This window comes from Nanorana parkeri, unplaced genomic scaffold (assembly GCF_000935625.1).
Source record: "Nanorana parkeri isolate BGI_ZX_2015 unplaced genomic scaffold, ASM93562v1 scaffold1252, whole genome shotgun sequence".
NCBI classification, from domain to species: domain Eukaryota; kingdom Metazoa; phylum Chordata; class Amphibia; order Anura; family Dicroglossidae; genus Nanorana; species Nanorana parkeri.
The window spans coordinates 370746-387672 of NW_017307520.1; the positions used below are offsets into that span (position 1 = coordinate 370746).

Below are 16927 nucleotides of genomic sequence, written 5' to 3' on the forward strand. Positions count from 1 at the left end.
CAATTACAAATTTGCTAATATTTGTTATTTATTAACTCAATACAGTTTTATCTTTTAGATTTAGTCAAAAAATATTTTTTTTTGTGCACGGATACTGATTTTGGTGTGTTTTAACAATTGAATTGTGTATTTTTATCGGTTTAATATTAATTTGAGAAACATTTGCGCAATTATCGCAGGGCCTACAAATTTAGTATCACCATCTTTTTATTCTACCGGGCCTGCGCTTTCAGAAAATATATGGTTTGGGGGGTCTTTTACAAACGCTAGCAACGCAGCAGTTGAAAATCAAATCAATAGGAAAAAATTGCAGAAAATTCAAAAATGGCTTGGCCAGCTGATTTGAAAAATGTTCCGGAGGGCTTGGCAGCGAAAGGGTTAAACCCCCAAACGTTATATATCTTCTGAAAGCCAAGACCCTGTAGAATGAAGCAGGGGAGGTTTTAAATTTTTTATGTTGACATTAGGACAACTTATTTGCAAACCCAAAAATTTAGTGAGAAATGCACTTAAGTTATATTTAGTCCCCGAAAACACTATATAAAATGTGAGGTTGCAACGAGTAAATAGATACCCGACATGCCCAGGTTAAAAATTGTGTGCGTGAAACTGCAAAATAATTCAGTACCTCAAAAAGTCCATACATGACGCTTTAAAAGCCCCTACAGGTCATCAGTTTAGAGATACACGTAAATATTGGTCCTACAATTATCGCGCTACAGTCTGGTGTGTGCAGCGATACCCAACATGTGTAGTGCAATCGTCGTTTTCGTACGTAGGCACACCCGACGCGTGTGCTCGCGGGGGACTTTAAATCTTTTTTTATTATTTTTAAAACTTTTTGTTGTTTTTTTTTAAACTTTCATTTCTATCACATAGGGGGGCTTCGTTAAGGTGATACTGGGGGTTCAAAAGACCCCTAGTATCACCTTTACACTCTAAATAAGCCTTTTGAAATGCAAATCACACTTCAATAGCTTATTGCTGGGCTTCAGGAGCCGAGCAATGACAGCTTTGGACCGGAAGTGATGCAATACGCGGGGGGCGAGATCCGTGAACGGACGATCGACGCTCTCCTTCCCGCTGACACCCGAGACGCTGGTTATGGACCCGTAGGAGGGGCAGCAGAGCCCAGGAAACACGTTGGGGGTGTCGGCCCGTTTACCGGATCATAGAAGTGATCTGGCGGCAGCTGAGCCACCAGAATCGCTTCTACTGGAAAGCCGGCAGCCGGCTCTACAAATCTGTACAGAGTCACGGTGGCTAAAAGCCGCCGGAAGTCTGTTTAACCCCTTCAGAATTCATAATGGGATTATCCCGTCATGGGTCGTGAAGGGATTAAAATGTAATTCTTGAGTTTAGTGTCACTTTAAGGTTCTTAAAGTGGACCTCTACTTTAGGTCCTAATAAACTTTTGGGAAGGAATTGTGAGACTGGGCTTGGTGGGTAGTCCAAGCCTACTGAAAATTGTGACCACCACCCCTCCCAGCCTAATCAGCTTAGAGACTGAGTGTAGGGAGTAAGGAGACCGGCTATGGAGAACTACAAATACCAGCAATACATTATACAGCAATTTGAAGCTACATACTCTGTGCTATTCCGGGGTGGCACCCTGATGTCTGCGGGCTCTCAGGTGGGCTGTGCGGGCTCTCAGATGGCCCATGTGGAATCTCAGGTGGGCCATGCGGGCTCTCAGCTGGGCTATGCAGACTCTCAGGTGGCTGTGTGGGCTCTCAGGTGGGCTATGCAGGCTTTGCAGTGCAGTGTCTTACCAGGGGTCCAGAGGTGGGCAGCATTGTGTCAGACACAGGAAGAGATGTGCGGGCCAGCTTCGGCTCACAGGAAGATGCAGCTGCAGGCACATGTGGCTGCCTGAGGGACCTCAGCAGCCACAGCTGTCAAAAATTGGCACTTAGTGTCTTGTGTCTGGGTGTCAGCTGGCTGGAAACCTGGACACAAGACTCAAAAACTGGACGGTCCAGGGTGGCAACCCTAGGGGGGGGGGGGGGGTTGTGCTTTAGGAAAACAAACGTTAGGTTAGTAGTGTTAATTGTTTTGTTTGCATTAAATATTAGCAATGGTGATTTATTTGGAGCTTTCCTTACTGGCTACACTGAACAGCTAAAAGTGAATATCAAATTGGTAAATTGTTTGCAATTTGTTACTGTCATTCTTTGCTTTTGTGTTCCTTCATGAAATAAGAGTTGGTTACTATAAATGTATTGCTTCTGTAGCTAAATTCCCTATTCTGTATATGGTTATGTTTACTTGTTTCCTTATCACTTAGGCCAGTGATGGCGAACCTTGGCACTCCAGCTGTGCCAAAACTACAAATCCCAAGATGCATCTGCCTCTGGGAGTTTTGTCTGTGGCTGTCAGAGCCTTGCAATGCCTAATGGGACTTGTAGTTCCAAAACAGCTGGAGTGCCAAGGTTCGCCATCACTGACTTAGGCTGTCTTGATATACATTGTACTATGTGCTTTCTCCGTCACTTTCTTGTACTTTTACTTTGTTTAGAATGTTATGATTCATGTTAATACTTTTATGATATTTTTTTACAGGTTACATTTTTAAGAAACCAATTGTTGCACCCCTCAAAAAGATGGAAAATGAACAAAAAGTGCCATACCGTCGCCTTGAAAGTGCAGTACTAAAGTTTACTAAAGTAGTTATTCCAACAGACCTAGAAAGATTGAAGAACCATCAGTTAAATATTGAGAAGGTTAGCGTTACTTACTTTGATGACATCCTAATGACATATTTGACTTTTACTTATCTGTGATCTTCTATAATTTTTATACTGTAATAAAAATTATTTACTTAACGATTGCTACCTACGGTAGTAGCAAGCTTAGCAGGCTAATATTTTGAACTTTTATGTATGCCTAAAGATGGAAGTCTCAAAACAACCATGGAGAAGGCAGTTCCAAAAAAAAAGAAGCAGATATAATCAAAGCTAGGATTATTAGAACTAATAGGTTAAAGAAGTGGAATGGTATAGCTGTAATGATACGGTGAGCATCACATAGCTATTATTTTATATAACAGTGGAACAAACTTAAAGGAGAACTATGGGGTTATGGCTTTTCCCCAAAGTTCTCCTTAGGGTAACGGGAGCACACACACTAGCGTCCTCCCGTTACCCTAAGCTCAGTATCGATGTCGAGAACATCGATGTCGAGATCCGGCCTGCTGCGTGAGTGACAGCTGGCTCTGCCTATCTAGAGGCAGAGCCAGCTGTACCCGCCCCCTCCTCCGTCCGATCCGCCAGTCAGCGCTGGCGGAGCGGGGAGGGGGGAATCCAGCCCCTCCCCTGTTACGGCAGAGATCTGTGACAGGATCGAGAGGTGAGCGAACGCCGATATATGTTCGCTCACCTCCCGATCTACTGAGCCGACCTGTGACAGTCTCATTGTTGCAGGTCGGCTAGAACTATGAGGTGAGTGAAAAGCACTCACCTCCTAGTTCTCCTTTAACGGAGAACTATGAGGTGATTGATTTACACTCATCCTCATAGTTAGAGCCGACGGGTGACCTTGACTGCCCAGTCACACCATAAAGAGTGCGTTCCAGTGCGTACGGCCTCTGGAATGCAACACGGCCAGCTCACTTTGTTTTGGGGTGGGAGGGGGCGTGGCGGTGCATTGAAGTCAATGGCACCGCAGCTACGCCCCCTGCCCGCAGTGCGATCAACGGCATCCGAACCTGTACCTGCATTCCGGTCCAGTGCGATCTGCAAAAAATGCTGCATGCACTATTTTTTGCAGATCGCACTGGACCGCAACGCAGGCTCTAATGTGCCACGCGTTCGAGTACTAGCGATTGCACTGCGGGCAGGCAGCGTGGCTGCGGTGCCCCTCCTGCCCCAAAACAAAGTGAGCCGGCCGGGTTGCGTTCCAGTGTGTTCCGGAGGCTGAGTGCACTGAAACGCACTCTTTATGGTGTGACTGGGCCGTGAATCTTTCGCACGTCGAAAAGTAAGCGAACACATACCGGCGCTCGTGTCAGTCACCGCTCGCCGCAGGGATTCCCCCCCCCTCCTCGCTCCGATTCTCCAGCGCTGACTGGAGGAACGGACGGGGAGGGGACGGGCACAGATGGCTCTGCCTCTAGATGGGCAGAGCCTGCTGCCAATCAGCCAGCTGAGTGGATCTTCACAGTATTTTCAGGACCTGTCCTGGCTCTGGTGATCTTAGTATATAACGGGCAATAGCACGCTATATACTGAGCTTTGGGTCACAGGAGAATGTTAGTATATGTCCGTCCGTGACCCTAAAGAGAACTATAGGATAAAAAGGTTACCCCATAATTCTCTTTTAACCTCCCTGGCGGCGGAAGCCGGCATCGGCCACAGAACACAGCGCGGCTCGAGGGACAAGGTAAGTAAATGCTATGCGGCTTTCCCGAGTGTAGCTCGGGGTTACCGCTTATGGTATGGAAAAGTAACCCCGAGCTACACTCGGGAATACCGTTAGGGAGGTAAACATATAAGACGGAGAATACTAGTGCAGTCTTCACAGTGTGGGTCACGCCAGAGTGTATTGTGGGAAAAACAAGTACAGACTGCTTATGCTGCTTCCTATAAGCAGAATATTTTACTTTGCCTAGTATGGTTCGCTTGAAAGAATATGATTATTGATTTCTAAGTGATGTTGAAGATCTATATTTTTGTGTTAATTTACCTTTTCGCTTTCTTTAGTATCGAAAATGTAAATCGTGGGATCAGTTGCACAAAGAGCATATTAACGCGGGACGTACTGTGCAAGTAAGTTAAAGAGAAAAAAAAGCCATACATATACTCCAAGATATCACCTAACTTGCAACATCTAACATGAGAGAGAGTAATGAGGTGGGTTCTGAATTAACTAATATAACTGTAACCACACACACACACACACACACACACTTAACGGCATTTATTTCATTAAGTTCCCTGTGCCAAGCGGGTGTTAATTAAAGTCCAATGTTTGCAACTGCATCACCCTTTGAAGAGCACTCTGAGCTCCAAGAGGGGGCTGCAAACTGCTGTGAGGGACCTAGAACATTTTATTGGTAACCGCGTGTCACATTCACCCTTTCACTGCCACCACGCTAACTGTGTTTCCAAGCTGCTCTGCTGAAAATTAACTCAAAGTGCCCAGCCCCAACAAAGTTCCAGCACAGATGCCATGTGCAAAAGCAGATTAGGGACTGTGGGTCCTCAATTTGCTTGCAATAGTGGCAGGGCAAATATCATGGGTGTAATAGTCCCCTTATATCTCCAGAAAGAGGACCTGTCACTACTGTTACATAAGGGGCTTATCAGTCTACAAGCCCCTGTTGGTTCTCAAATTCTGAATGTAGTCTGTTCAATAATTGCCTCCCTGCAAGGGGGAGGCCTCTTGGCCTCAATTGCTATCAAGGATGCCTACTTGCATGTCCCCATATTTCCTGACCATCAGCGTTTTCTTCGCTTTGCCATAGTAGATCATTACCAGTTTGTGGCTCTACCTTCTGGACTTTCTACAGCCCTGAGGGTGTTTACCAAAGTATTGGCACTAACACCAGCCCTGTTGCACATTCAGGGTATCCATGTAGTCAGTTATCTAAATGATCTCCTCCTAAAGGCACAGTCAAGTCTAGATCTATTGCTGAATATCTGAAAAACTGTACTCCTTTTTAGAGCAGTTTTGTTGGGTAATCAACTACCTGAAGCACTCTCTGACGCCATCTCAATGTCTGGAGTTTCTGGGGCACGTGTTGGACACAATCCAGGCTTGAGTCTTTTTCCCTCTGAACAAGCTCAAGTCTCTGCACAGTCTGGTCCGCAGTCTTCGGTCACAATCTCGCCCCTCATTGCGGTTATGTATGAGGGTTTTAGAACTGTTAGTGTCCACTTTTCAAAGCAGTGCCATTTGCTCAGGCTCATTCTGGCCTGCTCCAGCTAAGCATTCTAGCCTCATGCAACAGTCGTCCCTCTTGCTGGATTGTCCTATGCGCCTTTCTCCAAAGGTGCGGCTGGCTCTCAATCAGTGGTTTTTAAGTCAGGCTCCAGCTCTCGGAAAGTCTTTTTGGCCAGTCCAATGGATGATCCTAAGTACGATCTGACTGGGGGGGTGTTGGGCAATCTGTTCAAGGGACATGGACCCCCACAAGAGTCTGTTCTGCCCATCAACATCCTGGAGCTGAGAGCAATTTATCGGGGCCTTCGCCACTGGACCCGTCGACATCAGGGGAAACCAACACGAGTTCAGTCTGACAATATGTCCAGAATCTCATGTTCCTGTTCTTTTAGCAGTCTTTATTCCCTGGGTGGAAAATTGGCAAGTTGTTTTTCTCAGCTGCCAGCAGCTGGATCAAGGGGAATGGTCCCTAAACCTGCTGGTGTTTCAGCAGACCCAATCTAAAAGGTAATGCAAAAGCTTAAATAAGTATTTTTAATCTTAACAGTCTGGCTGGTGTAAAGAGTTGCATCATAACCTCACACATTATAAGAAAGGATATGAACTGCTCAGAAGGAAGAAATTACAGTTTATTCAGTATAGTCAACTTCCTGTCTGCCTCCCTTTTTCTTCGCACCTGAGGCCTTGGCCAGTGTCTCCACTGCATCTCCCAAGTGAAACACAATCAGCTTCAGCTTTTTGCTCTCCTCCACTTCTCATTAAAACTCAGTTTTTGTCTACCACTGTGCACAATTAGATGCTGTTCTGTCCTTCACCACCGCTCTCCAGCCACAGTCTACCTCCCCTATGCTCCCCAATAGGGATGTCCCAATACCACTTCTTCAAGACCAAATACAGGTACTTGCCGATACCAATTTTCAATACTTTTTCTTAAAGGGACACATTTTTTCTAAAACAATACAGCCTAATGATATAGGGGAGTTTCTCACCTGAGCGGCGTCCAGATGTTACCAGAGCTGCCTATGGGTCTCTCTAAGGCTCTGTGGGCAGGTGCTGGGCTGAATGGGTGGGTGGTGAGCTGAATGGGCAGGTGGTGAGCTGAACGGGGCGGATCCTTGTCTTGTCGGCCCCAAAGCTGTACGTGCAATGTGGGGCTGCCTCGAGCTGTGGCTGCGCCTGGAAGGAAGAGGTGTGGGACCCAGCATGCACCGACAAAGACAGCTACTGGCAGGTCCCCACAAGCGCGGGATCTTAGGCAGCCGATCCAATGTAAAAATTTAAAGGGCCGGTATAGGCCTTTAGTATCGGGGCATTTTCACGAGTATGAGTACTCGTGAAAATGCCCTGTATTGGCCCCGATACTAGTACATCCCTACTCACCTACCATGCTCAGCCGTACCCTACCCATTTGTCCAGTGATCCATGATCAGATTATAGTCAGTCTCCTCTATTTTCATTTTTTACCCTGGTCCATGATCAAATTTTCTCTCCTTGATCAGCTTCCCCCCCATACATGATGATCTGCTTTTTACTTTTTCTGTCTTTCACTCTTCCCTTATTCAGCTGATCCTTGTCTCGAGACTGGCCAATATTCTGTTGTCAACTGTAGTTTCTTCTCTCTCCCCTTTTACCCCCAGCTTCACTCGGCCCACTTTCGCCCTCCTGGTTCACTACCAGTTTCCATTATGCTTTCTCATGGAATATATGTTTGCCTTTTTGTGACCTAGATGTAGGAGTATTCGTTGTGGTTGTTCAGTGCAAAGAAAGCATATGATTATTTTTATTTTTTTTCTAGCTATGGACTTAATATTACTGGTAAAATAACAGAATGTATGTTCATACATTTTCCTTCGAACCATTTTTGTCATTGTAGTAGAGACCTAAATTGCAAAAAAAAACTCTACTTTTGTAGTGTTTGCATGAATTTAGCCAATTGATGTTACACACTGCCCATATATTTTATTTTTTTTCCTGCAAGCTATTTAAATGTTTGCCAACGGACTTCTGCTCTGTTTGTGTGCAAATAAATCAGATTAATTATTGTGATACGAAACGTTCTCCTGTGCACACTTTTCTTTCAAATTAGATGCTTGTAAATGCATTAGAAAACCTTTAGTCAATATTTACCAGAGGCATCAGCTCAGTTTTTTTTTTTTCTTAATTACGAGCAAAACAGCAAAGTAAATAAAATCCCTCCCTACCCCTCCTCCCCTTTTATAGCTTGTCTACAAGCTGCACTTTGGTACCCCAACACTTTTTCTACAAACTGGTTGTTAATGTTCAGTTCAAGTCACAAAATTGTGTGCCAAGATGGGCAAAGGAGGTTGAATCAGATAAGTCTTATTCATTATACATTGAAATAGTTAACTCCCAGTGTAACCACGGAGACCAAATATCTCTAAATTTGTCTGGGCAATGACAACTGGAATAAGTAAGTTAGTACAGCACATTTTAGACAAATATATGCACAGCAACTCTACATTTAATCCATGGTTGTATAATTAGAAATGTTATCATTTTTATTTACACAAGCTAATTACCCGTGTTTACTGTCGTGCTACACATATTAATAATACCACTAAAATCATTGCAAGAATAAATATTGTGCAACAGATACCTATCTCGTGTCTTGATGTAAAATATGTTAATAAAGCAAACAAAAATAACAGGAGATACTATTGTTTTTAAAAATCTGCTAAACTAATACATAAAGATATTACTTACTTTGTAGCATGGACATAATACTCTATAGTAAGCCTCATGCAGTTCTCTCACTGCTTTTTTTTATAGCCCTTGGCAAGTTTAAGGATTTAAACTCAATAATGGCCCCAGCTGTTTTCAGTTGATTTGGCCATGCCACTGCTTTTTAAATCGGCTCCTCATAAACTTAATTAGAAGAGATGAACAGAGAATCAGACCTTTTCCAGTACACCAAAGGATTTAAAGCAACTCAGACATATAGGAAAATACCTGTGTGATTAGGTTTATAATTCTAATGAAGCTGTGACTAGCTGTAATTGTTTCTCGATCTCAGAATCAGTATGTAGTAAATACTTCAGGTTATCATCAGATCATAACTGCACAGATGTTTTGCCACTAACCGATTCCCTATGTTTACCCATGGACCTGCGTATTTGAGCATTATAGTTACATAGTATTTTGAGTTTGAATAAAGACATTAGTCCATCAAGTCCAACCTATTAGGATCTCATTCTAGGAGTACCTGTATTTATTGGGTCTACCTGCTCCTTTCTCACCTTTTTACTGTTAATATATTGGTAGAATTTTTTTGGGTTCTTTTTAATATCTGCGGCGATATGCTTTTCGCACTCAGTTTTAGCTGCCCGGATTTCTAGTTTGCATTTTTTGTTACATTCTTTGTAGTTAAGGAACGCCAATGCCGTCCCCTCCGTCTTATATTTTATAAATGCCGCTCTCTTGTCCTTGACGTGTTGTTTTACAGTTTTATTAAACCATATTGGTTTAGTCTTTGATCTTTTATTTTTGCTCCCTAATGGTATACACTTTGAAGTAGCAGTATGTAGTGTGTTTTTAAAACAATCCCACATCTGGTCTGTGTTTAGGTTTTGAAATAAGTTTTCCCATTTTATTTCCCCCACTAGGTTGCGCAGCTTCTCAAAGTTGGCCCTTCTGAAGTTTAGGGCTCTAGTCCTTCCAGTACACTTCCCTTTTCTGTGTTCAATATTAAAAGTAATCACATTGTGATCACTATTACCCAATGACTCCCCAATTACAATATCCTCGATTAACTCTGCATTATTAGTGACAATTAGATCTAAGATGGCATTTTTTCTGGTAGGAGTCTCCACCATCTGGTCCATGAAATTGTCGCGCAACATGTTTAGAAATCGCCCCGCCTTTGCCGAACCCGAAGTTCCATTGGCACAATTGATGTCTGGGTAATTGACCTTTTTTTTTTTTGCTGCTCATAATGTATAATCTACATTATTGGTTCTCAACCAGTGGACCTTCTCTTAGGCAGTCGATGGTGCATGTTATAACTTTAAAAGGGTTATTTTAAACACATAAATAATTAGGGATGCACCGAAATTTTGGCCGCCAAAACATATTGGCCGAAAATGGCACTTTTGGCAAAATGCAGAAAGTGCCATTTTTTTTGTCCGCAATAGCGGTGCATTCCTGCTTTCTCTCCTCCCTGCTGGGCGCTGCTCTGTGTCACAGCGGGGAGGAGAGAAACTGTCACCGGAGGCTGAGCGGTGCGAATGGATCTCTCCACCCCGCACCGCTCAGCCCCCTGTGACAGATCAGGAGAGAGCGGCGGTGTGGGCGGAGACAGCTGTCATTGCTGTCACAGGACGCTGAGCTCTCCTCCCGCACTGCCCAGCCTCCTGTGACAGCCAATCCAGGATGGAGAGTAGGTACAAACACTCAGCGATCGGTGATTGCTGAGTGTTTGTACATATTTAAGGACATAGTATGTTTACTGTGTCCCTAATTATGAATGAATGGGAGTGATCTACATCACTTCCTGTTGATTCATGATTGTGGACATGGTAAACATACTATCTCCACAAGTTATGAATGAACAGGAGCACTCAGTATAGAGGATTCCACTTCATTTATAGCAGGCTGCAGAATAGAGATTGAGGACTCAATCTCTTTTTCTATTGCAAAAGGGAAATATCAGGGGTCTATTGCCTTATGGGATCAGGAAGGCATTTTTTCCCCCCTGTTGGAGCAAATTGGACCATGGATCCTCTGTAGGGAAAACATTTTTTTTTTCATGAAAATTTACGGTTTAATTTTTTCATTATATAGTAAAAAATAAACACCCGAGTGGTGGTTATATACCTACAAAAGAAAGCTATACCTGTCCCAAAATTTTTTTAACATAAATTGCAAGGCTATAGTCCGGTCATGCTGACTGGTGGAATTTTGACTGACTGGTGAGAAATCCTAAAATTTACCAAGCTGTGTATGTGTGTGTGTATCTTTCTCTCTATGGCCTCATTCACAGGAGAAAAAGCCGGCACGTACAGCTCGGGCAACTCCCGGGAAGGACAGGTGCTGCGTGTGATTTAGTACGTAGCCCTTGTCCTTTATCGGAGTACGCAGCCATATGCCGTCCTACGCTCACCCACCCTGCACGTCTGTGCGGGTGTCCGTACTTGTACGCTGACGGGATGGACCCTGTCTGCGTCCGAGCCGGGACACCCGCACCTGTACGGACCTGCACGGACCTGCACTTGGGGCGAGCATGCAGCACGGAGCTGTATGTGCCAGCTTTCTCACGTGTGAATGAGGCCTATAGGTTGAACACGATGGACATGTGTCTTTTTTTCAACCTGACTAACTATGTAACTGTTTAGACCTCTAATATTCCCCCGAAGCCCCCAACAATAAAGTAAAAAATAAAAATATGTAATAAAAATATTACAAATTTAAAAAAGTTAGAAAAAAAAAAAATTTCACTTTCAGCCTGACATTTTTTTAAATTTCAGTTTCATTTCAAGTTTTGACATTTTTTAATTTCGGTGCACCTCTACAATAAATCATTTGTGTGTTTTCTGTTCCAAGTAATTGCCAACACAAAGATGTTGCATGATAGTTTTATAGAGTGGACCCGTCCCTAACCATGCGGTGGTGGAGGGATTGCTGTGATGTGAGCCAAGTTCGGTCTGTAGATATATAAGGTATACATAGAACTTTATGGGGCATTATTAATTCTTATAAAGTCTCATTTATACCACCACCCCATGTAACCATTCTAATGTTGTGTAAAAGCGGCAAGCACAGAAGAAATCTAAAATAAAATAGGATACTTGTTCACAATCAGGGTTCACACACACACACACACGAGAAAGACAATATAGTGTGTGTGTGTGTGTGTGTGTGTGTGTATAGATATTGATCTATGTGTGTGTTATAGTACACACACACCTTTATTTTTATTTATATATATATATATTTAAATTTCGGCAATTTTTCCTTTATATAGTAAAAAATAAAAACCCCAGTGGTGATTAAATGCCACCAAAAGAAAGCTCTATCTGTCCCCAAAAAAGGGTATAAAATTAATTTTGGTATGGCGTTGCATGACGGAATAAATGTCAGTCAAAGTACAACAGCGCTGAATACTGAAAAATGGCCTGGCCAGGAAGGGGGTGAAACACCCTGGTCTTCAAGTGGTTAAAAAAATGCTGAGGAGTAAAGTCCCTGATACACAGTTGACTAGTTGCTATGGGCAGCAAATGAAATAAATGTTCTCTATAACTAGACAACCAGGACATATAATTGATTCTATATTATCCACAAAGGGTTAACAGCACTCTCTCAACCCTGCAGCAGCGCCTGTACCTGCTCTCCATAGTACTGTATCTCCGCCCTCTCTGTGCAGCAAGTAGCTTCTTCCTTCTGAGAGCCAAGCCTCGTTCTGAGGCTACTCTAGAGAACACATGACCTTCCTCCAGGAGGCAAGCCTCACTCTGAAACTTTACCCACTGATATCTTATTGGAAAGGTTTACTCAGAGTAAACCTTTCAGGGAGAAAATGCCAATCTCGCGGATAGTTTTGAATAGAGCAAGGACGGTTTAGAACCCCCGTCAGGTAACCATACCCTCTCAATTTGTCCTGGTAACCATTATCACCAGGACTGAGTGTAAGGTAAAATCCTAAATGTGTTACCAGAATGCAATAGAAGGAAAATCTTCTAAGGGAGACCCTTGTTTTAGTGGCAACTCTAAGAGGGGTTTCCCTCTATGTGGAAAGATTTCTTCTCATTTTACATTCCAGGAAAAGGAATATCTCCTCAATGTGACACAAATGGGAAAACAACGCTATCAGGCCACTGTAATTTCTTTCCCTACTCATCTTTTTCTGACTGTTTTTCACTAGTTTTGCATTTGGCTAGAGTCAGTTTCACTACTGGTAGCATGAGGCGATAGCTGCACCCTATAGAGGTTGCACAGGCATGCAGTGGGTCCTGGGTTCCTCCTGGTGCAAGACAATTCCCGGCCTCATGTGGCGAGAGTATGCAGCCAGTTCCTTGAGGATAAAGGAATTGATACCATTGAATGGCCCCCACGCTCGTCTGACCTGAATCCAACAGAACACCTCTGGGACATTGTCTCGGTCCATCCGACGCCGCCAGGTTGCACCTCAGTCTGTTCAGGAGCTCTGTGATGCCCTGGTCCAGATCTGGGAGGAGATACCCAAAGAAACCATCCATCGTCTCATTAGGAGCATACCCCGATGTTGTCAGGCATCCATACAAGCACATGGGGGCCATACAAACCAATGAGTACCATTTTTAGTTGCTGCATTAAAATTTCAGCACATTATTTGTTCACTTTGATTTTTGGGGTGTCTTTGAATTCAGCCCTCTGTAGGTTGATTATATTTAATTTCCATCAAACGATGTGGCATCCTTTCGTTCCTAACACATTACCCAATCCAGTATAGAATAGATATCCAGCATGATATTTTTCCCCACTGAGATCTGATGTGTTTTCAAAGTCTTCCTTTAATTTTTTTGAGCAGTTTACTTTAGGCTGTTAGAAATACTTTAGGATGTTGCATCCTTACTTCTAACCACTAGAGGGGACTGTTACAAAATAAGCTTTTGACTGATACGAATACAGATTTTTTTTCTGAAACCAGATCACATATGGTAGCATAACTTTTATGTACCATCCCAAAGCATTTACGTGCCTTTATATTTGAAGTTAAAAATTAGGACTATGGAATCCAGGCTATGCCCACCTTTTAAATGTCAGCTTTGTCAAGGGTATAGCTAAATTGCTTTAGACCTTCATGCAAAATGTGAACCTCCGAAGACAAGAAAATTGTCCTTTAGCTAATGAACGCACTGTTGTGCCTCATTTGGTCCAGGGAGGTTAAAAATAACAAGAACTCTTGACTTAAAGCTGAGACATAGGTATAAGGTCTGGTATCCACTTTTACCCCTCCTCCCATTGATACTATTACTAATACTATTAGCTTGGCTGCCTTATTATTTTCTATCACTAGTACATACATTATCATGTACTGAAAGTGAAGCACCTCCTTTGAACATCTAAATGATTCAGAGAAGTATTGGGAGAAAGTGCTGTGGTCAAATGAGACCAAAATTGAGCTCTTTGGCATTAACGCTACTCGCTGTGTTTGGAGGAAGAAAAATGCTGACTATGACCCTAAGAACACCATCCCTACAATCAACCACGGAGGTGGAAACATTATGCTTTGGGGCTGTTTCTCTGCTAAAGGTACAGGCTGACTTTGCCGCATTGAGGGGCCAATGGAAAGGGCCATGTATTGTAAAATCTTGGATGAGAGCCTCCTTCCCTCAGCCAGAACACTGAAGATGGGTCATGGATGGGTCTTTCAGCATGACAATGACCCTAAACATACAGCCAAGCCAACAAAGCAGTGGCTCAAGAAGAAGCACATTAGTGTCATGGAGTAGCCTAGCTAGTCTCCAGACCTTAGTCTCCAGACCTTAATCCTATCGAAAATGTATGGAGGGAGCTGAAACTTCAAGTTGTCAAGCGACAGCCAAGAAACCTTAAAATAGTTATTTTACTCATTGAACTGCAACTCAATTTATAACCTTTGTATCATGTGTTTTTCTGGATTTTTGGTTGATATTCTGTCTCTATCATTTAAAATACACCTATGATAAAAATGATAGACCTTTCCTTTCTTTGTAAGTGGGCAAACTTACAAAATCTGCAGGGGGTCAAATAACAATTTTTGTGTGTGTATAAATATAGAGATGGATATGCTAAAACACAGAAAGTCGCTTGCCGAGTATATGGACTCATTCAGAGGACGCCTAGTAATTTCCTCAATTACTAGGCATTCTCTGAAGGAACTGGCTGATGCTAATTTACTGAAGGATTTCATAATCGCATAATATTTTGTGTGAAAATTCACTTCAATTATCCAATGTGAAAAGCAAATATCTGTTTTCCTTGTTCATTCACACACAACCGGGGAAATTAAATGAATGTTTGAACATTCTATACTTCTATAGTTTACCAGCCCCCAATGTCTTTGTTTTTTGCCTGCAATTACACATGAAATAAAAACTCACTAAATGTGTTTGATATTTCTTATAGCAACTTCGTGCCAACATCAAAGAGATGGAAACACTTTTTCTCAAAGTAAGAAATGAAGATATCCTGACCTTGGCAACAGTATTGCAACCAGTAAAAAAATTAGCTTTAGATTCAATAAGTAATTTTTTGGAACTTCACTCAAAATCTGTGGAGAATTTACTCCTAAATGAAGAATGTTTGTCTGAAGAGCAGAATTCCATTTCTAAAGGTAAATGATTCACTTATTTTGTCATCCAGGCTAAGTGGGATTCCTCTAGGGAAATCTTGAGAAGCTGTAAATTTGGACTACTTTATTAGTACAAAGGATGAAAAGTTTACACTTCTGCCCACATATTGCACAAACTGGGTATGTTTAGCTCAGAAAAATGCAACTTTGAGGAGCTTTTAAAATTGTTTTTAAATGTTTTACTTTGTTTTATTTTAATATTTTTTTCACTTAACTTTATTGCTATCACACAGGAGCTAACAAGCCCCTGTGTGGTAGCATTTGGAGGTGACAGGTTCTCTTTATTGTCACAATTACAGGAGTAGCACTTTGCTGGCTCTCCTGTGACAGCTGAGATAGGAAGGCTGCGAATGCAGCTCTTTTTTCTCAGTGTTTACACGGAGCAGAGTGGAGAATGGATGTTCACCGTTCTGGTCCCTGCTTTCCATCCTGAACTTTGCCATGGTCTAGGGCAGGGGCGCCCACTATTTTTCATCTGGAGATCTAGTTTTCAAGTGACGAGCTCATTGAGATCTACCAACGAAAAAACACCTGCATTCAGGGGCAGGAGGGGGCGTGGCGGTGCATTGAAGTCAATGGCACCGCAGCCAGGCTCCGCAGGTAGGCCCCTCGCCCACAGTGCGATCGCCTTCATTAGTGCCTGTGTTCCAGTCCAGTGCGATCCGCAAAAATGCTGCAAACACTATTTTTGCAGATCGCACTGGACCGGAATGCAGGCACTAATGTGCCTGCGTTCCGAGTGCGGGCGATCGCAATGTGGGCGATGCAGGTATTAACTGTATACTAAATGTGTTGCATATTAAACAAAGCCCTGAATAAAAACTTGTTCAGGGTATTTTTTAATTCAAATTACTAAAGAAGCTAAAAAATGGTGTAAAGATCATTTTGGTATTGAGTAAACCAGTGAAGATAATTTTGATATTGTTGAGTAAACCAGAGTGTACTATTTCTTTAAAATTTGGTCTAGTCACAGTGGTTTTGATTACCTTCGGACATGAAAGGGTTCATGAAATTTGAATTTAGGGTTAAATAATTATTGCATACAAGAACACTGAGAAGATTTCACTTCCTGTCCTGGGCACACCGCAGAAGTTATTAAAAAAATATTTTCAAAGTGAATTAGACAGCTGTCCTGTGATAGCTGACATTATACTCACATAATTGAAACCTCTCAGATTGGTTCCCATTATTAGAAGGGTCCAAAGCTGTCAGTAAGAGCCAGGATTGAAAGCCCCCAGTCTCACCAACATGTCGGCTGGCAGCTTTCAGGTGGAGAGAAAGGTATCTCCAGCATGGTGCAACATTTGTATACATAATGGTGAGTAGGACTTCGTGAATCAGTCTGGGTTTGATCTGTGAAGTGTTTGTGGAATCCATGACAAAGTCCAAAAATTGTGAAAATAGATCAAAAGCCCATCAGTCTTTGAGCAGACCATTTTGGAAATCCATTCTGGCCATTTTCAAGACTGAAAAGGCAAGGGATTGTCAAACACACGGCATGGGCACTGCCATAGGGGACAAAAATGCAGGCATAAAATACTGTTCAGCAGGGAGAGATCATCCTTCCATCCCGTTTTTTTGTTTGTTTGTTTTTTTAATGCATTCTGAAAGGGGCAAATGGTAAAAACACCAATACTTTCAACTACATGTTTGGGGGGTGCCTTTTGAACTGTATTTGGTGCTACAGAGCTGGGTGGCAAAACATGACCCACCTCC

The 16927-nt window shown here is 42.7% G+C and overlaps 1 protein-coding gene across 1 annotated transcript in view; it reads left to right on the top strand.

The window, feature by feature from the left end:
- The window catches only part of STX17 (syntaxin 17), a 34155-nt gene that overhangs the window by 4915 nt on the left and 12313 nt on the right, over nt 1-16927 (top strand). The window contains exons 2-4 of the mRNA XM_018568846.1: nt 2577-2723; nt 4701-4766; nt 14986-15193. Coding sequence (XP_018424348.1) covers nt 2604-2723; nt 4701-4766; nt 14986-15193 — 394 coding nt within the window. The 5' untranslated portion in view covers nt 2577-2603. The remainder of the gene's footprint in view (nt 1-2576; nt 2724-4700; nt 4767-14985; nt 15194-16927) is intronic.